This window comes from Pangasianodon hypophthalmus, chromosome 3, assembly GCF_027358585.1.
Source record: "Pangasianodon hypophthalmus isolate fPanHyp1 chromosome 3, fPanHyp1.pri, whole genome shotgun sequence".
In the NCBI taxonomy this organism is placed as follows: domain Eukaryota; kingdom Metazoa; phylum Chordata; class Actinopteri; order Siluriformes; family Pangasiidae; genus Pangasianodon; species Pangasianodon hypophthalmus.
In genome coordinates, this window is record NC_069712.1 from 23442686 (window position 1) to 23464868 (window position 22183).

Below are 22183 nucleotides of genomic sequence, written 5' to 3' on the forward strand. Positions count from 1 at the left end.
AGTCATGCAGATATGGGCCAGCAGCTTCGGGTAATGTTCACAACCATCAGAATGGGGAAAAAAAACATGATCTCAGTGATTATGTTCGTGGCACGATTGGTGCCAGATGGGCTGGTTTGAGTATTTCTGTAACTGCTGATCTCCTGGGATTTTCATGCACAACAGTCTCTAGAGTTTACTCAGAATGGTGCAATAAAGAAAAAAAACATCCAGTGAACAGCAGTTCTGCGGACAGAAAAACCTTGTTCATGAGAGAGGTCAATGGAGAATGGCCAGACTGGTTAGAACAGACAGAAAGGCTACAGTAACTCAGATAAACCCTCTGTACAATTGTGGTGAACAGAAAAGCATCTCAGAATGCACAGCACATCAAACCTTGAAGACCACGTCAGGTTGCACTTCTGTCTGACAGTCTGAACAGACAGCTGAGGCTGCAGTTGGCACACGTTCACCAAAACTAGACAGTTGAAGACTGGATAAAAGTAGCCTGGTCTGATGAATCTCGATTTCTGCACGCAGATGGTAGGGTCAGAATCTGGCACCAACAGCATGAATCAATGGACCCAACCTGCCTTGTGTCAACAGTCCAGGCTGGTAGAGGTGGTGTTATGGTGTGGGGAATGTTTTCTTGGCACACTTTTGGCCCGTTAATACCAAATCAACCATTGCTTGAATGCCACAGCCTGTTTGAGTATCGAGTATCGTCTTAGTCTGGTTTCATGAACATGACAATGAGTTCAATGTTCTTCAGTGGTCTTCCCAGTCACTGGATCTGAATCCAGTAGAACACCTCTGGGATGTGGTAGAACAGGAGATTCACAGCACGAAAGCGCACCTGAAAAATGCAGGAATTGCATGATGCAATCATATCAACATGGTGCTGAATCTTAAAGGAATCTTGTGGAATCCATGCCATGAAGAATTGAGGCTGTTTTGAGAGTAAAGGGAGGCCCTACCCACTATTACTATAGTGTTCTTAATAATGTGTTCTGTGTGCGAGTGTGTGTGAGTACACAGTATATATAAATCACTTTGTTTCCACCCTACATGGGGTATAACATGGGATAGAACAATTTTGTCAAAAGACCACTATAACAAATCACAGACATTCTATAGTTAGAGTATATTGCAAGCACAGTGAGGAATCAGACATGTTCTGTTATGTAACCTGCCATTATCTTTAAATCACTCCAAGTAGATGAATGAAAGATCCCACAAAATTTTCTGTATTTGATGTATGGCAGGCTAAATACTTGGAGGTCTGTTTACATATGTGATGTCATGACTATATTCATATCACATTACATATCTCAACAGATAGCAATATAATTTTATAATATACACATTACAATCTAATGTAGTTGCATTAGTTCTGATATTCATTCGAACATAAATAAATAAATAAATATATTAATAAATAAATATATTGTGCATAAGGATAGCCCCACAGTCTCTATACTTCAAATTAGTTGTAATCATACTGACTTGGGACCTCCTGTGTGTTGCTTTTAAAGATTTCTGAGTGTTTCTGCCATTGCATGGATATGAAATTGCAGTGACACACACACACACACACACAGACACACAATGAAACACTTTACAGCCTGGGATGGAATTGAACAGAGGGAGTCATGGCTACAGATGCCTTTGTACATTTTCCTGCTCGTGTGTGTGGGCATGCTTGTGCTTGTGTATGTATGTGCGATTTGCATTCGTCGAAGGTCTGTAATATTATAACCCCCATTTTTTGGTGTCACGTCACAAATGTTTTGTGTCAGAGAATGCTAAATGGGAATGCAAAACATAGTTCTAAGCTTTAGAAAGATGAACATCAGTGGAAGGTGAGGTTATGTGTAGAGTAACAGCGTGGCTCTGAATGGCTGGAACGCTTGTGGGATTTGGCCTTGTGTGTAATGCTCTGTCCTGTAGGGCGTTTAGACAGCTTGTATGTTATTTATGTTTATCTTTGACATGACCTTCTGGCCAAAAATTTTAAATATCTTCCCATGTTGATGTATATGGATAGAAGCAACAGAGTTAAAGCTGGATAGAATAGTGTGGTGACAAACGATATCCATTGTAAACGTGAGTAAAATATCGTCTAGTATGTGCTGTCATTTTAAATTGATTGCTGTGTGATTGCGTAAGCGCAGTGGTGATATATAGCCTGTGTAGCCCAGGAACACATCTTCTAAGTTATACCTGGAAGTATGATATGAGTTGAAACAGGTCCAGCCAATTGCTCATGTTAGTGAGAGGATCTTGCTTCTAAATTAAACAGTTTTAATTAATCAGTTTGAGTCTAGTACAGCTTTCTGCATGCTGCTTTATTTGGTGCTGGCTGCAAACTAGGCAGTGTCCGTTACAGGATCACTTTATGTCTATCTGTCTCTCTTTGTGCGTTTATCTGTCTTTGTACATGTCTGTTCATGTGTCTGTCTGTCTTCATATCGGACTACTGGGTAACAGGTTTCAGCATTTCACTACCGTAATACAGAAAAGTGTGTTTTGATAATGAAATGTATTTTTATTTACTAATGAACATTTTATTTTGAGAATGAAATGTATTCAGTTGCATTGACATGTTGAAAAAGTATAATGAAAAGGGATGGAAATTATTTATTCCACTAGGAAGTCTTTTACTATTAATTAGAGTGACATTTATTTATGAATTGCTAGCAAAATGTGTTAATATAATACAGAAATGACACGTGGATGTTGAGGTTAGATCTAGCACACAGGCATTTAGTTGTAGTATGTTCTTATGTTTAAGGGAAAAATCCTCACAGATGAAGGTGTTCGTGGGGTGAAAGTCAAAGTGATCAGTAGTAGAGGAGCAGAGTGCTCACTCTTTTATCCTGGTACAAGAAAGAAAACTAAATTAATGTCTTAACTCTAGAAAACAGCATCATGTGAATCACACAGTAAGAACAAATATTATATTCCAGCAACACTTATAAGAGCATATGAAAGTAATTGAAAAGAATGTGCTATTTTCTTGTTGTATTTGTCCTAGATTGCCTTCAAGCCCTTTCTGTCTTTGACAATAAACAGACTACACAAAAAAGCTCTCTAACTTCCCTTTTTAATTTTCGCATACTATTATTTATATATATATAAATATATATATATTTTATATATATATAAAATAATAGTATGCGAAAATTATATATTATAAATATATATATATATTTATAATTATAAAATAATCCATTTGGGTAATAGGACAAACTTGTATGGATTGATAATGGCAAATGCAGCCTTGTTCCAGTCTGCTTTCCTGCAGCATGGTAGAATGTGCTTGCCTAAAGGATTAATTATGTAAAGTAGAGTATTACACAAACTGTGTGCTGTCCTTATATCACCCGATGTGTTATGTAATGATAATTTAGTGGCTGGAAATTTGGTTATCTTGCAAAGATAAACAAGATCCTATAATGAATTGTGGCTGTTTGTAACTTCCATTGAGATTTCTCTACTACAATCAAATGTCTTAAGCTTACATTCCACCAAGATTGTTAAACACAGTATTTAATGTAAAGAAATGTTTAGCTGAAGACAAGGGGTTTAAAGGCTGAAGAATGTTAAATAATGCATTATTTTGGTTGCCCCAATGCTTGTGAAGTGATGGATAAAATGAAGGTATTTGGCAAGAGGTCAAACACACTCCGTGCTGCAGTGCTCAGTGCTGTACATCATCTGGAGCCTGCTGCGTGCTCCCTGCGTGGTAGCGCCCTGTCAGTGGACACCCATCCGCGGGTGAGGGGGTGATGGCTCCAGACCAGAAGATGAAAAAGAAAAGCGGAAAGAGAGGTGTTTTTGTGAATTTCTACATCACAGATGGGACGGATGACTCACTCGGACACGCATTCACACACACACGCACACACACACACACACACACACACACACACACACACATATCGCTGACATTTTCTCTCTGTTGGCTGCATAAGTGACAAGTGCTCCAAGTTCTGTCATGTGTCTATTTCAGTAAGGTTTAATTTAGTAGATTCCCATTCACTCTGGTTTCCAAACAGAACTAACTGAGCTGTCCTCAAAAACATGCTTTATATTTTATTATAAAGAAACAGAATTAGCAAGCTCTTTATCTGTTTCTTGTAGCTAAGGCATAATTGCATTGGATGAGCTTGATGTGACTGTGAAAGTAGGAGGACGGTACATTTCTGTAGTTTTTATATTGTACTTTCTCAACAGGTGTTTTTGCCAAATTGCTTGTATTGCCTCCCTTAGTAGAGCTTTACTGCATGTGTGGCAGCAAGCACTGTTGTCAACTTGACTAAAATCTTTATTTATTTTTTCAGATTTTTGTTTTCCCTGCGTTTAGTGAGTGTGTGTGCTGTGTAGGTTGTTCGGTGAGTGGGTGTATCAGCACAGTCACACTCCTCACACAGACGCATAAGAAAAACAGGATTATGTTAGCAGCGTTTCTATAATTTCACTACTTCCCAGTACTCCAAGTATTATTCATTTATAACTAGTTTTTGTTCCGAAGCAAGTTCCAGGGAGGCAATACTGATGTTTCCATTATAAATTTTGGAGGTGGCGTAGATTTCCTCTGACCAGCTCTCTGCCCTTCACTAAGATACTGGATACGTTCTCCAGAGCTGCTGATGCATGGCAGCTCTATTCTCTATTCTCCTGCTGTAATGTTTAGCATATACTGCTTTCCCCTTTCCATTAACAGAGAGCTGGAGTCACTGCAGATTCATATAACTAATAAACCTTTTGAATAACCAGCCCTCAGGTTAAGACCCGAACTGTTACATAATCCACCTGCAGCATGAAAATAACTGGGGCAAGTTTTACATTTGGTTTTCAGATAGTATTTTACCATTAAAGTTCAATCCCATGGCCATTTTCCCAATTTTTTTATGTACACAAAGAATGTAGTGCTAATATAAAATAATATTACTGTTTTTTTTTTACCCCCAGCAATTTAAGATTAGGCACTGGCTCTGTATCCAGCCCTGGCTAACAAACACCCTCGATAAAAATGATCAAATACATGTCTCTAACTTTAATGTCCATCTCAACATTTAAAGAACTTTTTTTTTCTTTTCTCACAAGAGGGACACAGTGCAGGAAAAAACATGTTAAAGGAGCAATATGGCCTGGTGCCTGAACTACAGGCTTCATGACCCTTATTGTAATCTACTTGCTCTCCATCACCATTGCTATCTTTCAAAGACATGGCTGGTCTTACTCTTGAGAGCTATTAGGGTCATGTCCATCTGCTAGTGGTCTGTCATGCCTCAGGGATGTATGGACGTGGAACACAATCCTTAATTAACTAACATAAACAGGATTATTCACCAATTAAATAATAACTAACTTTTTATTACATCTAAAATATTCTAACAAAAACTAAGACTCTGATGGGCTCTGGGTAAATAACTGCAACATTGTTCATAGAACATAAAGTCCTACTAGCTTGAAAAGTTATTGCTATGTGGTGGTGCTTTCGTTGGCAATTTAAAATTAATGAATATTATTTTCACCATCATTATTTTCCCAATCATATATGATCTACTTATCAAGTGGCTATTGATTAATAAGCTATTACAGTGGCATAATGTCACCAGCATGCATCTTGTGTGATAAGCCACATCCACTTTCAGCTTATTTTTATGTAGCAGACCTTTATTTATGAAACTGTATTTTCAGAGCTGATAGTATCAAGATTTTTTTGACCTGTGAGAACACATCACAATAACTAAAAAGTGAGTTTCAGTTTTCTTTTTGTGCCAGCCTTCTTCAGAAGAACTTACTGACATTCTCTGGAGCATTCTCACAAAACACACCAACTGCAATTTATGAATGTAACAGTATAATGCTATTACAGTATATATTATATATACACTCACTGAGCACTTTATTAGGAACACTATACTAATACTGGGTAGGGCCTCCCTTTACTCTCAAAACAGCCTCAATTCTTCATGGCATGGATTCCACAAGATGTTGGAAACATTTCTTTGAGGTTCAGCACCATGTTGATATGATTGCATCATGCAATTCCTGCAGATTTTTCAGGTGCACTTTAATGCTGTGGATCTCCTGTTCTACCACATCCCAGAGATGTTCTATTGGATTCAGGTCCAGTGACTGGGAAGACCACTGAAGAACACTGAACTCATCGTCATGTTCATGAAACCAGTTTGGGACGACTTTTGCTTTGTGACATGGTGCATTATCATGCTGGAAGATGGAAGATGGGTCCATGGATTCATGCTGTTGGCGCCAAATTCTGACCCTACCATCTGTGTGCCTCAGCAGAAATCGAGATTCATCAGATCAGGCTACATTTATTCAGTCTTCACCTGTCGAGTTTTGGTGAAACACTGTGCCCACTGCAGCATCAGCTTTCTGTTTTTGGCTGACAGAAGTGGAACCAGGCATGGTCTTCTGCTGTTGTAGCCCATCTACCTCAAGGTTTGACATGTAGATTCTGAGATGCTTTTCTGCTAACCACAGTTGTACAGAGTGGTTATCTGAGATACTGTAGCCTTTCTGTCAGCTCGAACCAGTCTGGCCATTCTCTAATGACCTTTCTCATCAACAAGGTGTTTCTCTCCGCAGAACTGCTGCTCATTGGATGTTTTTTTCTTTATTGCACCATTCAGAGTAAACTCCAAAGGCTGTTGTGTGTGAAAATCCCAGGAGATCAGCAGTTACAGAAATACTCAAACCAGCCCATCTGGCACTAACAATCATGCCACAGTCAAAATCACAGAGATCACATATTTTCCCCATTCTGATGGTTGATGTGAACATTACCTGAACCTGGTGGCCCGTATCTGCATGGTTTTATGCACTGCACTGCTGCCACATGATTGGCTGGTTAGATAATTGCATGAATGGGTAGGTGTACAGGTGTTCCTAACAAAGTGTTAGATGAGTGTATAGTACTACCACTAGTTGACCACTAGTCATTTTAGTCATCTTTGAAAGAATAATTGACTGGTTGATCATTCTGAGTCATCTCTGAGTGAGCCAGTAGTATTCAGACGGGCCTTACCTCCTTCCTGTCATTTCTTCCATTCTTTGTCCGTCTCTCTCCTTCACTTTCTCTCCCCTCTCTCACTCTAGTTAATTATTGAACACATTGACTTAGATTACCATATAAGGCTGACTCTTGGCTTGCTAAGCATTACAGAGGAAGAATAGGAGAGAAGACTCACTGAGCTGTTTGCATTGCTAAGTCGAGTGAATGTAAAAGTAAACTGCATCCGAGCTATTTGACTAGTTTCTGTGCAAATACGTCAAAGGGAGCTATTTTCTTCCTTCTGTGTTATTGTCTCGTGGCCACGAGTAGCGTTTCCACTCACTGAGTTAGTTACTCAAACTAACATGCTGTCTGTGTTGATACTTGATTGCCTCATTGGTATGCACGACATAACACAGTTGCTCTGTTTTGTTTTGTGCAAAGTTCTGGATGAATACAAGTGGGTGCACAGTTTGCCCTGCTCACATGCTTGGGGAGAGTAATATACCATTCCAACTCTTCATCTGGTAGAGGTCATGGTGAAATGGATTTGCATAATCTTCATTATTTCCTAAAGAGGGATTTTTGATAATGCTTTACAGTAACTTACATTAGTTAACATTAATAAACCATGAACGCCAGCATTAAGCAATGTTGACAAGTTTACACGTATTAATGCACCTATGTGTAAATGCTTATGAAATGACTAATGTTTATTCAATCCATGACTAAATATAAAGTTCACATAAATTACAAAACTTACATTACAGCACATTCCTTACTTACTGAACTTACTGAACTTAATGGTCTCCAGGTATAAATACTGGAATTGCTTTTCAGCCTCAGTTTGGTATTTTGCCATTTAACAACCTCATACACAAGGTGTTGCTCCATATTGGTCATTGTTGGTTTAATTTTCCTCATTGATGGTATGAACATATAAGTGTTAGTTACTTTGTTAATTTCTGGTGTATTATTGCTAAAGTACATGGTTTGTTCATGTTAATTTAAGCGCTAAGTAATGTGAGTTACAAGAGTGTAAAGTGTTAGCAATTTTTCTTTGTTTCGTTACTAAAGTTCTATGGTAAAGTATCTTTAAGATTATAGCAGAAGCCTTGGGTTACTGTTGGTACTATTTACTAAGACCCAACTGTTTCTTTCTCCCTCTTTCTCTCTATCTCTCTTTTTATTCTCAGTGACAGTTACATCGTACGCGTCAAAGCGGTGGTAATGACCCGGGATGACTCGAGTGGGGGTTGGTTAGCACAGGAGGGTGGAGGGCTCAGCCGAGTCGGTGTCTGCAAGGTGGCACCCGCTGAGCTGAGCGGCCACAGCGACTTCCTCATCCATGGAGAGCGCCTCAAAGACAAGCAGGTAGAAACCCGAATCCGTTGTTTCACTGGGTTCAGTACACCAGAACTATGCCTCATGCTATATGCACAGCTTCATCATTTCCATTGCCCACTGAAGTGTGACTGGTCTTTGTGCACTTTGCTACATCATTATTACAGTGCTAACATGCTGGTAGGATGTTGGTGATGGGTGGTGTTGTTTTGTCTGCCAGGTGGTCCTGGAATGCTTTGTGAGGAAAGATCTTATCTACACCAAGGCCACGCCCACGTTTCATCACTGGAAGGTTGACAACAAAAAGTGTGGCCTCACGTTCCAGAGTCCTGCTGATGCCCGCGCTTTTGACCGAGGGGTACGGAAAGCCCTGGAGGACATAACAGAAGGTAGCGTGGTGAGAGTAAAAACACAGCTTAGCCATTCTTACCTTTCTAACGACAGCAGGTTTCAGTGCAATTTACAAAAGTGGGGAGGCTAAGCTTTTGTTGCTACTACTACACACCCGCCTTAACTACTCACACGATAACTGATCATTTTAACTAGCTGAAGCAGGTGTGTTTGAAAGGAAGAGAAGGGACAGCATTCAGTATTAGACCAGGGCCCGATAGTGACCGTTTCACACACACGATTCTATATTGCTTCCAAGCCGCATGTTGAACGTGATACAGGCCTCAGAGATCTGCACTGGAATGGTCACTCAGAGTTGGATTTCATCCTTCAGCGATCAGTCACATGATCAGTTGTGTGTTTCACCCTCTCTCTCTCTCTCTCTCTCGCTCTCTCTCGCTCTCTCTCGCTCTCAGTTTGTCCCTTTGTGTGCATTCTCTCTTCCGCTGTCTTTCCATCCCCCACCCTCACTTACCGCCTCTAACAGACAGGATATGTGAGGTTCTGTCCGGTCATGTCTCTTTTGTGTGTGTGTGTTGTATTTTAGGTTCCACAACTTCCTCTTCAACACTCCAGAATGAAGCTGAACTAGGAGACGACGATGTTTTCACAGTAAGCCACTTTTACCTCTCAAACCACACAGTTTGCCAGTTCCAGTATGAAAGCACATCCTTTGTCCTGCTCATATTAAAAAAACAGTTCAACAATATGAATGCATTCCACTGTAATTTGTTAGTATGTTGTAATCAGATTGTTTGTGTGTGCTTTAAGTGAACCAGAGAGATTGCAAGGTTAACTTTAACATTCTCACCCACATAGTTCACACAAGTCCACTTCCCTCCAGCTGTTTTTTCCTGTTTTTTTTTATTGTCTTTTTGTTTGTGAAACATCCCAGAAAAGGCTGGGTCCTTGTGATATTTTTACCCTGCAGAGGCTGCAGCGGGAAAGGTGGCCCTTTGTTTCAGCGGAGATGGTGGGATGGTAGCGGAACACGGGGCAGGTTTCCTGTAGTTTTTGGTTTTGCTTTGCTTTTTTAGAATTTGCTTTTCTGTTCCCATTTTGGTACCAGTCATGGTAGACAAGGAGCAGCAGGCGGGGTCAGGAGGTGACTTCCTGCTCCCCTCTGTAAAACTATCATTAGCAGCTGCCTTCTAGCTAACTGCCATCCTGATTTACTGCAGCCCAGGGTGGCGGGAGAGGGAGGTGGAGGGTGCAGGGGAAACCTCACGGCTCCTCTTTCCCTTGCTGTCTGTCTCACTTTTGAGCCAAAACGAGTCAATGGCTCAGCCAGGCACCCCAAACTTTAAGGGAAACTCAATCCACAGTCCTTTCCATTTCCAGGAATTTATGCATTCAGGACAATTCTCTTGAATCGGAACCATGTGGTTGGGGAAGGGGGTAGGCAGTTGTTGCAATATGCTCAAATCACTTGCAATTTTGTATCAGCTTTATTAAGAAGCTTTCTTTTTTTCTTGAGTTGGGAGCAGATAATGGTCTGTAGCAAGGCTGCACCAAGCTGCACTGGTGCATTTGGGGCTACGCATGACCTTTCCAAATATTGCTGTTGGGAAATGCTGTTCCAGATTTACAGCTCCAAAAGATTGTGTATGGGGGGGTGGGGGGGTGGTCCTGGGTGTGCATTCCTCCCAAATTATTTCTCCTGAGCTAACCTATACTTAACCCCTGACTATTTTAGTTCATTCAGAACGGGGCAGAGGAGTCATTCAGAGACTGTTGAACTGCTTCCAGTTAACAGGGTGTGTCACTTAAATACACACACATAGACACACACACTTTGTAGAAGTCTTGCCACTCATACTGGAACAACACTGGCCTTGAGAATTGATTATGTATTGTATTTCCTTAGAAGCAGAGCAGAAGTCCTTCATTCTTTTAGTCAGTGTAACCTGTGCGCTTTTAGCCAGGGTGGGGGCGTGTACACGTGCCTCGCATGGTTCTGTTGCATCAGCCATAACATTAACGTCCCATGCAGGAGAAAAAGAGAGAAAAGACCAACGCTGCATGAGTCACCTGCAGTGCACTCAGCGGTTGAGCAAGCCAATCCACCTCACACACTGTTTACAACTCCTCTCTTTCAAAAAATGTGTGACAGGTCAGTCCTGTAGAATCAACATTGTCACACACAAAGGTGGTGCTTGTAGATGTTTGGTGGATGGTACATTGTGTTGCTATGGTGTATAGGACAGATGTGTGTTTTATCAGGAGACATGATCCATGCTTTGGAACACTGAAACATCTGAGTCAGAGTCTGAAACTTGTGGTGTCGCAGTATAGAGCGATAATATGCCACAGAAAGATAAGCACAATATTAAACCACAATAAAAAAACATGTTAACATGTTTTATTTTCCAAGTTTTCACCTTCTAAGTGTTGAATTGAGGTGTGTTTGTGGGTTATATATGCAAGTTCCATTGCTGCACACAGAGTGATTCAGGTTGGGTCAGTAAACACACGACTGTTTGAGAAAAAGGCTGTGTCTCTGACTCTGGCTGCCTGTTGACTGGGGAAGGGGGTGGGGAAGGGGGTGGGGAAGGGGAAGGGGGAGGGTGTGATTGACAACTTCCTGTGCTACAACAGCAAAGCCCAGGCGAGAGAAGGGCCTCACTGTTTAGGGAGCTCACAGCCAGGGCCCTGGAGGACACACAAAGGAAGTGGGATATGAAGGACTAACAGTCCTGGAGAGAGGGAGGAGAAAAGGGATGGAATCAGTGTTTTTTTTTTTTCTTTCTTAAATTTGAGGAGTCCCTTCATTCCTCCCTCTTGTACCCATTCTTCCCCCTGGGTTGATCATCTGTCTTTTTTAGGTGATGGTACTCAGGACAAATCACACTAGACAAGCAGGTACATTTACACTAAATGCTTTTCAATCTAAGTGGTTTGAGACTTATAAAGTATGAGACTTTTTGCTCGAGTACACGAATAAAAAGACTATATGTATAATTGCCATTTTCTACACTTTCATAGCCTCTGATTCTTTTTTGAGGCATCAGACACAACAGATGTTTTTTCTTTTATTTCTCTGCTCCTCTAAGAGTCTCTGGTATGATTTTGTCTTACAAAGTGTTTTTGCCCCTACTATGACTTATAGGGTCACAGAATGTCTCATGTGGTGGTGCTCATGCTGGTCAGAGTTTAGATGATGTGCTCTGGTGTGGTTTGGTGCTGTAGGGTTCGCCACTCTGACTCTTAGACTTAATGAAGAGAGGCTAATTTGTGAAATTACCCAAAGGTCTGCAGTCCCCCAAATGTGTTGGCCCCTGCCCAGCTCTGTCTCCCCCACTCATTATCTCGCTGTCCTCCCCCACTGCGCCACTGATTGCAAATCATTAAGACTGCTGTATTTGCTGTGCTTGCTAGGAAGGTATGCCTTTGAATTGGAGTCAAGCCACATGTGCCTTTTGAAGTCCCTCTTTATCTCTACCACACCACTAACTTTAGAGCCCTTTGATAAGATGACTGATTTTTTAAAAAGAGGTTAATCGTTTTGGTTAAATTTGCTGCGTCTGCTTTCCCTCTGTCCTCTCTCTCTCTCCTACTTTGTTTTGTTCCCACTCAGTTTCGAGCTCTCCATCCTCTCCCTCTTGGGCTGGGAGCTTGGGCCTGGCGCTTTCGGGCCTGCCTTGTAAACATTCGAAAGGGTCTGTGTTTTCAATTATCTCTAGCAGGCCTGGTCCAGCTATCCTTCTAAGCATATTTTTAAATCATGTTGGCTCAGGCTCTTGGCAATGCTGTGAGGGACGCCTGTATTATTTTTGGCCCACAGTTCTGAGGGCTTTATGTGAACATGGAGGGGAAGCATGGACCAGGCCGGCTCGGTCGAGGCTTTGGGTTGGAACCTGGAGAGAGAGCCCAGTACAAACGCTTCTGTTCATATTCAGACACACATGGAAAAAGGAAAAGTTCAGTTTGAGTGGAACTTCAGCAACCCTTTCTCTTGTCCTGAGCTGATCTTATTTTAAGCCTGCTGTCTGTGAACTCTTTGAGTGAGTTGGTCCTAAAAAGGGAGATTACAAAGCCCTTTTCACTGGCTACAGTTTTGTGAGCAGTTATATTTACTCAGTGCTGAGGTCTATGTGCATGTAGGCTGATGAACAATATACTTCATTAATACCTCACCAATATTTTACTCAAGTCTAATATTTGTGTAGGAGTGCATTTGGCTGTATGCAGTGTTCAGGAAGCTGTGTTTGCGCACACAGACGCTTCACCTGGCAGGTGGTGGTTTTGGAGGCGGTAGTGGTGGACGCAAGCAATGCAGCCAAAAAGGAAGCCACACATCCAGAATCTCAGCCACTAATGATTCGGGCTGTGTCTCATCCGGCCAGCTTGTCTGTCCGCCTGCCTTTCTGTCTGTCTGCCTGTCTGTCTGTCTGTCTGCCTGTCTGTCTCTCTCTCTCCACAGGCAGCTGGCTGTCTGCACCACTCTTATGTTTTGTGTCTTGCAAGCGCGCCGAAGTTTTCATTGGAGAGCAGCCTGGGAGAAAAAGGGCTGCATTGCTGTTCACATGTTGGATGTGAGACCTGTGGCCAGGCTGAAAAGGGAGGGAGGAAATGAGGGAGGGAGAGGCCCATGTCCATTGACTCTCAGACAAGTTGAAACAGGGCTGTGTTTTGGGGCCTCTCTTTTACTCCTACCTGGCAGTGAGCGTGGCTGCTGCGTTGCTGCACAAATCCACCCTCACTTCCCTTCTGCTTGACTTCATAACACACACTCTTGAGTGTGCACAGTAACACATACATGGTGTTACAGCACATGCCTTCATCTTTCAGGAAGCTGGCTGGGCAAAGTATGCATAATTAGTAACTTTTTCCCTTGGTCGTGATTTAGTGTAATCACTTTATGTGGTCACATTAATGGAGCTCTTGAAAGTTAATTTGTTTCAGAGGCCCTTTTTCCTCCTTCAGAAAAAGAGCTGCCTATAGTAAGTATTTGCCTCCATAGATCTCTGCCTGGTGATGTCATCGGCTAGAGCTCTGGGTTTCGTGTGTGATGGCCAAAAATTGAGCAGCCTGTATTCATTTAGAGCTTCTCTAATAACAGGGAGACTTCAGAGAAGTTTTTACAAATCTTGTGGCCTAAGGGTTTTTTTTTTTTTTTTTCTTGTAAATTGCATACTGAAGTTGAGCCATGTCTGTTTCACTACAATGATGTGTGTGTATGTGTTTGTGTAGTGTATTGTGAATAGCTACAGAACAGTGTAGCCCATGAGATCATGGAAAACTAAACTTAGGCAGCACAGCACCTGCCTTTTTGGTGTCTTATCTTGCCTTGGAACACTGGACCACACATCTTTTTCCTCATGCTGCTTTGATTTCTGTATTTACACCTCACCCTTTACTTTGCTCTGAACTTATCTGATCATTAAGCTGTATTTTTGATTGGACCTCCCCCCACCCCCTCTGTGCCACAGACCGCCACTGACAGCTCGTCCAACTCATCCCAGAAAAAGGAGCAGGCCATGCAGCCACTGACCACCTCCACCTTCTATGAACCACACCGGCATCACCATCACTACATTCTGGGTCACTTCCATGAGCAGTACAGGACCTCAGAGCGCTACTTTCTGGACCAGGTGGGTGACAGCACTGAGGCAGAAAACTTAATAAACACATATCTGGCAAATGGATATGGTGGTGTTTAGACAGATCAGATACACTTCTCGTACACATTTGACTTTGGCTTATCTAAGACATATGTATGTATCTTTAGACCCCTCTTTTTTCATTTGACTTATGAGCCTGCATAAGGGCTACAGTCTTCAAATACTTTATACCTGTTGTAGTGCTCAGACTTTTATTGTGCTCTTTGTACATTTATTTCATTTTGCTTGCATACTGTGTTCTTATGTTGCATCATGTTTTCCCCACTTTCTGAAAGTTTTCTGATTTTGACTTGACTTTAGTCAGCACATGTGCATTTTAAAATTTTAATTGCTGTGTCTGTCCTGCAGGCAGCACCCAGGTTGGCACGGCGTGTCAGCTTCCTAGATGAAGAGGAGGAGGTTGTGCGTATAAACCCACGTGAGCGTGCTTGGCTCTCAGGCTATGAGGACTACCGGCATGCAGCAGCGCGTGCTCAGGGTCTCGACTCTTACGTGCACTTCGCCAAGGGCGATGCACCAGCCAAGCATGACTACAGCTATCCGTATGCACCGGGGTCAGAGCTGAGCAAGGGCCCTCGCCGAGGCTCCGGGGGCGGAGCTGTGGTTTCTCAGCCAATCAGCTTCAAACACAAGGAGGATGAGGAAGAGGGTTTGGGTGAGCGGCGACATTGCGTCTACTGCGGCGTTTATTTCCGGCATGAGGAGAATGGCCGAGGCCGCTGCCCTGATGCTCCAGACCCGGCCCGTGTGTGCATCCGACGCTTCAGCTGCATGTGGTGTGCAGATAGCCTGCTCTACCACTGCATGTCGGATCCGGAGGGCGATTACTCTGATCCCTGCTCATGCGACACGGCCGACGAACGTTTCTGCCTGCGCTGGCTTGCCCTACTCGGCCTTGCACTGCTCGCTCCCTGCCTCTGCTGCTACCCGCCGCTGCACGCCTGTCACCGATGTGCCGTGGCCTGTGGCTGCTGTGGTGGGAAGCACAAGGCCGCTGCATGACCCCTGACACTGATCCCGCCCAATATATCACATACTGAACGCACCCAGATAAATGGCGGCATTGAGGAAGGCAACAGGAGGCAGGAAGAAAGTTCATCGTGTCTTTTCAGTTTCCTTTTTAGTCTGTCTCAATTCCTACTCCAGACAGACAAAAAGAACAAAAATGGTGCATTTAACTGGCTTGAATATTTTTTCTTTTTTATATAAATATGAATATATATTATATTATATAAATGTGTGCGTGCGTGTGTGTATGTGCGTTCCTGTGTATGTTTCCTTTTCTCATTTTCTGGACGTTCTCTTCAGTTCCTGGTGAAAAAAATGGCTCTTGTTTTTTTTCAGGTGGCCCTTTTGGAGCCAACTTGTTAAGCATTACTTATGCAGGTACTTTATATTTTTACACTGATTTTTAGTTTCAAGAACTTGAATTCTTTATTTTTAATTGTGCGTGCACTCGATTGCAGAATCAGTTGTTTGATTTTGGGTTTGTTTGCCATGGCCAGCTAACTGAGGTGTAATCTATCTGAAACCCTCAAAACTTACTAAATAATAACAGTGAGATTAGCTTGAGACACTAAACCTGTAGTGAGGTTCACAGTGCGCGCTTGATTGGGACTGCGTGCGTGCGTGTGTGTGTGTGTGTGCGTGTAATAGTGCAGAAGCCTGCATGTGTGTTGTAAAGGAATGAGAACATTGTATTACAGCATAGTATTGTTGTTATTGTATTTAAGCCAAATTTTACATAAGCTGCAGTGTGAGTATATGTAAATACTGTATACTCATATGTATATGTTTAAAATTGATTATTATATCCACAACCACATTTGTGGACTTTTTGCTTTCTGTTGATTAGAATAGTGGATAAGGAGCTCTTTTAAATGACCATAATTGATATCCAAAGATTGTTTATTGGGTTTTTTGTCATATTTATTTTCTTAGTCAATTGAATCACCAGCCAAAGGGAGAAGGAAATATGGACATAGAGTTTGGCTTTTGAACTAGAAGCCTGGTCATATGAGAGAGTAGAAGGAGCCCAGTTGGAACAGTGTATATTATGCTTGGAGTGAAATGCATGACGAGTATCTGTTTCCCCACTCCGACATGTGGCTTTTAACACTTTAAAATTAGTGGAAAATTTTTTTTCTTTTTCTCGTTTTCAAAACTGATCCTGCTCTATAGGAAAACTAAAAGAACAGGACACCTATTAGAGGGACATTTGCCAAAATGATCTCTGATGTTTCTCAAAGCCTTAATTTTGGTTAAAAAAAAAAAGTGATGGCAATTTCATTGTGTCTGCCACGACGTTTACTCATAAGACAGACGCATCTTTGTGAGTTGTTTTAAATCAAGAGAAAGTGAAGAATATTTTTGTAATATATCAAATATGATCACATCAAATGAGCCTTTTTTTAATTAAGAGAATGTGTTTAAAGTGTAGAAGGACATAGTAGGGATAAATGGCATCGTACAATCTGTGAGGCAGCTCTGGTACGTGTGTATAGTCTGTCTCAGACATTATATCCTGCTCCAACCCGTGAATGACATTGCAATCATTCAGTCACTGTTCATAAAAATCATGCAATGAAGAAATACTATCTGGTTTAGCTAGTAAAGCTGTATGTGCACGATTCGGTCTTTGAATGTACATGGCTATTACTAATGTCTGTGTTTAAACCATAACATTCACCCTGCTCATGGGAGCTACAGTCATATTAGTACATTACAAACACAGCTGTGTCTCACTGAAAATGTAGAATGTCTGTCAGTACATGGGAGGTTAGGGAGGAGTGTCACTGTATCCTTCATCCACAGCACATCCTTTTTGGCTCTCCATCAGCTTTGGCAATACTGAATAAACATCATCCTCTTCACTAAGAGCCCGGGATACCTGTGGTTTAAAACAAAACAAAACAAAAAAAAGAAGTCTGTACATCTGTCACAGTGCAGTCTTGCTACTACACACATTTTACATGTTTAAAAAGTGCCTGAAGCATATTGTTAATCTGTCTCCTTGTATACTAAAAGAAAGATTAAATAAACCCTATTGTATTGATTAGTTTTGTTTTTTACAATAAGAATTTTTACCTCTGTAAAAAGCAAAAAAAAAAAAAAAAACTATATCAAGTGTATGATGTACATTTTTATTTCTATTTTTTTTTATTGTTTCTAACTTGTATGTTCAATGAAGCTCTTTGCTTTTGAGAGGACAAAAGAAAGAAAGTACTTTGTAAATACAGGTAGATCATGTCAGAACTACCAGAAGTGTGGCCTGGCCAGTAAGTAGTTCTACATGTGTGTCCTAGCTCCCAATAAAAATAAAACAGAAATTCACTTATTGGCTCTGTCCTGTGTTCATGCTGCTTGTCACCAATGCCGTCACAGTTTACAGGCGAGCTGCTTGTCCTTGCATAACCTATAATAGAGAAATAAGCATAATCTGAGCCATGCTTACAAGCACGGTGGCCTTCAGGATGAAGTAGATGTATGAATTGTGTGGTGTGTTACTGATGTACATGCGTCTTTCTCAGACCCATACCTCAGTCTGGCCATGTGAAATACAGAGAGGACATTAAGCTATTTTTTCAGGATGTTTCTGAAAAAGCACATGGATGATTATCGGGTGGGAGATTGGAAGAGGGAAGAATGTCCCCAAAGGCTTGGCCTGCTATGCAACTTGATGACTGCAAATAGCATCAAACTCCACATGTGCAAACATTTACGACGTATTTTCTCATAATGAGTTCACTTTTTTCATTTTCCTGCTTCTTGAAATAAAGCTGTTCTTTACCTCTGCTGAAAGCCTTCCTGCTCCCATCTTAGGGAGAGCTGAACAACGTGGCCCAGATGCTTCTTTTCCTTTAGGCTTTTTTTTTTCCCCTCCCTTTTTCTTGGTTGTTTTTAAAAAAAAAAAAAAAGTCTGCCCACTACATGTCTATAGCAGCCCTTGTTATGTGTTTTATAAGCGCTTGTGCCGTCAAGTAGACACAGGACATACAGAAATGGCTGCAAAACCCAGCAAGATGCTATTTGTTGGTTTGTTTTGTGATTTTTTTTTTTTTTTTTTTTTTTTTGTATTTCAGACTACAATGCTTTGGAAAGAAACACATCAAGCACAACCTAAAGATTCGGCCCCACATTTCCTGTCTGGTGGGAGTGTAAGACAGCTGTCTGAATTTGCTTCCTGTTTGCCTGTTTGGACTGCTTCTCCACCTGTTGTTTACATCCTGTAGCGGATGTTGTGCTGTGTTCATTCAGACCCTGCTGCTGCTGCACCATCTGGCTACTTCAGACCAGAGGTCACTGTCTGAATACATGCACCTATAACCTGGTGCTCTTTTCTCTTAAAGACTCTGGGATACCTGCTCTGAGCCATTTTATTTGGGTTTCTTTTTGGGTTTTTGTTTTTTCTTTCATTCAGCCATCAGTGTTTTAACGCTTATATCAGTTTGAGTTCACTTTAGCTCTGGATGTTGTTGCTTGCCTATAAGAATGAACTCATAACTGGTATTTCTGTCATGTACACAGATTCAAATTCAGTTTGCATCACTAACTGTCCTCGAGCTAACGTCTGATGATGTACTTCCTCCATCGGAGTGCCTCTTTCTTGTGTCCTGCTTTACTGGAAGGGAACACTGTGGTAAGCAACACGTACCAGGATGTTATTGTGCACAGATAACACTTGCTGGCCCCCATATCCTCTGCCTAGATTGGGAGGAGCCGTCGCTTTCCCACACTGGTCAGCAGAAGCCAAGCCAAAAGCTGCTTTATCAACCCCATCTCTGGCTGCCAGTGGGCATGGTGGGAGGCACTGCATGTGCACGGAGGAAGAGAGAGGGACTGCAAGGTTTCCAGTCTCCCCAGTCTGGCCACACATCCATAACTGACCTTGCCACACAAAACAGCCTCTATACAGCCCCTCCGCCTTTCAATGGCTGCTTGGTTTACCCAGAAGTTGCTTCCAGAAACTAACAAAGTCTGGCTTGATCTGTGCTGTCGAGCTCCTTAGACCCGGGTTCACTTAATGCATGCTATTTTTTTTTTTTACTTGTTTGCTCAGACCTGCTCCAGCCAGTTGTGGTGTAAACAGACTGGGGACCCTGCAGCAGAGTGGAGCTGCACTCCATGCACTTAATTCAATGAGCACTTCCTCAACATCAAACCCAAGAATTAAATATTATTGTCAAAAATTGTATCAAATTGATCTCACTTTGGCTTCATATTTGTGTTATTTCAAGGCTAACTTTAAGACTAACTTTAATATATGGTACCTTTTATCCTAATGGACATTAATTTATTCCTGTTATTTTTAAAGGGAGGACTTTTAGGCAAGTGAATGCATATGAGAAAAAGAAGATTCAGCTCACTCTCTGGACCTCCTTCCCTTTTACGTTCTCCCACACACAAACCCTATAGAGGATGATGTAATTTTTGGGCACAGTTAAGCCTCATGTGGGAACTTTGCTATGTCTCCTAGTTTCCCTCTGCATGTGCAAGAGTGTGTGAGTGAGCACAAGGCTTCATTCCCTCCCCCTCCTATTCCACCAAAGCATTGCACGTTTTATAACTCGAACCAGGGAATAATTACAAAAACAACAATAATTGTTAGCAAGATCAAACTTGGAGCCCATCAAAGGATTTGGGCTTTATGTACAGCTCAGGGCAGGAGGAGGGGAGGGAGGGGGGTGGTTTCAACAGATCTTATTGGGGCCTAATTTAAACGGGCCCCGGCGTGTCTGCCTGCCTCCCTTTGTTTACATGGCTGAAATCTGAAACAAATGTGAACATGATACCCGTCTGTCCCTTGCAAAGCTCCCTGCAGTGCCTCCGTGTTAGGACTTTGGCAGTGTGTGTTCACCTCCCCCTCTGTTCTACAGCACTCTGCTCATCAAAATCAACCAACAAACAGCACTCCCAACTCCAAACACAACATTTCTATAACATGTTATTGACCCAGTCCCAGAGCAAGTGATCTGTTTCCAAGGAGTGTTTGTGACACCGATTAGCCATTTGAGCACTGCTCACCAAAGCACCATGAACATTCGCATTATGTATAATCTTGATATTCTAGCGGTTACATTGATTTTACTTACAAAAATCTACCACCAAGATGTTCCTATTTTATTGTCATTTGGTGATTGTTGTAAAACTGCTTGACTGTTGACCCAAAAGTAGGCTCGGCCTCAGACACTCCATCCATGGCCCACAAAGAATGTACATTAGATGAAACACTTTGTACACTTAGCTGGCCACAAGATTCAGGATCATGAAGGTTGCAATCTTATAGGTTCTTATAGGTCTTATAGGTTCTCTGCACTTGTGTGCACCAGTTTCTGATGGGAAATGTACAGTGTGACAAAATGAGCTACTCAGAGCAAGATATAGTCACTTTAGCGGATTGAAACATATACATATAATCCCATGTTTAGAAGTTTTTAGATAGTTTTTTTGTGAGTAAAGAAACTGTAAATAAAGAAGATATCCTCACATTTTCTGACATCTCCAGGAAAAGGTCTGTGTTGTTTGCAATGCCAGTAAAATGTCCTTTGTCTGGGAAAGTGGAAAAAAATTACCAAATTGTCTAGCTATTGCAAAAAGGTGGCTCATGACATTAACCCAAAAGTATTAAGCCTTGCCCAATGATATTGCATTTTATTTTCATTGTTAGAAAAACAGCCCACGTATAGATCAATGATAGCTATACAGAAATTCCCCTCACAAATAACAACTGGAAGCAAGTTTCACTACATATTATATTTAATTTTGCATATTGGTCCTTTAATCCTGAAATCAAGTAAATGAGACCCATGAGGGGTTGTCACTGATCATGTGCTACAGGAAGTGTTCTGTGCTAAGTTGGGTTACTTCCCACCCTCCCTAGCCTTGGTGTGGAGACAGTCATGGCCAAAGGCTAAGAGAGCATTGTGTGACAATGAGCTATAACGTTCCACCTCGTCCTTGCCTCTCTTCCTCTATTCCTGGCTTGGAAACTGTGCCTCTTCCTCTAATGCGCCCATAATTCCATGCCACATTTACATTTCCTTAAACTTTGTCTGTTTTTGGTCTACTTTCCCCCCCTCCTAACCTCTCTATCTTTCTTTCTCTTTTCTTCTCTTTTTTCTTCCTGAGGCTTTCTCTGTTTAGGCTCCAAAAATGACTTCCTTCCTTCCTTTACAAGCGCTTCCCTGGAGGCCTGGGGGTGGTGTGCTTTACAGTCTAGCATGTAATTACAGCCCTACCACCCCCTTCTCAAACATCACGCACATTCAGCGCAGTCTGCATAGTCTATTCTTTCTCTTGAACTCCCCAAATTTTGCTGTTTTCCAGCTGCTTTATCTTACTGACTGTTAAGACTTTTCTAATGGTTAAAAACATCATTCATAGATGTGCATTTGGGATGCCAGAATCTGTGATAATAGTGTGTCATATATGGGGTTTCTCAAGGGTTATTTGTATGTTTAACAGATTTAGCTTTCTAACAGACTTCTACTTTTGATCTTTGTTGAAAGGGGAAGCCCTCTATTGTGGGGTATTTAAATTGCAAATTTGGAATGGTAATGGTCATGCATGGCAGCTTTGTAGGAACAGTGCTGATCAGTGTGTGTTATTGTGTGGAGCTCTGAACCTTGACATCATTGAAATGCTATCAAACAAGTTGAGGATAAATTTGATTCTGTGTTAAGTGCTTAATTTAACTGACTACAATTGGCCTTACATTTTTAGTATTTTTTGTCTGACAGTCTCAGAAATAACATAATAGCAAAATATCTTCTAATTCTTATCTGTCAATGATACATGATACAGTAACACCTTTAAA

General features: G+C 41.6%; 1 protein-coding gene across 1 annotated transcript in view; it reads left to right on the forward strand.

The window, feature by feature from the left end:
* Window positions 1-17704, forward strand: part of spred2b (sprouty related EVH1 domain containing 2b) — a 29967-nt gene extending 12263 nt beyond the window's left edge. The window contains exons 2-6 of the mRNA XM_026941706.3: window positions 8206-8383; window positions 8574-8742; window positions 9291-9355; window positions 14176-14337; window positions 14716-17704. Of these exons, the coding sequence (XP_026797507.1) occupies window positions 8206-8383; window positions 8574-8742; window positions 9291-9355; window positions 14176-14337; window positions 14716-15369 (1228 nt within the window). The 3' untranslated portion in view covers window positions 15370-17704. The remainder of the gene's footprint in view (window positions 1-8205; window positions 8384-8573; window positions 8743-9290; window positions 9356-14175; window positions 14338-14715) is intronic.
* Window positions 17705-22183: the final 4479 nt, after the last annotated feature.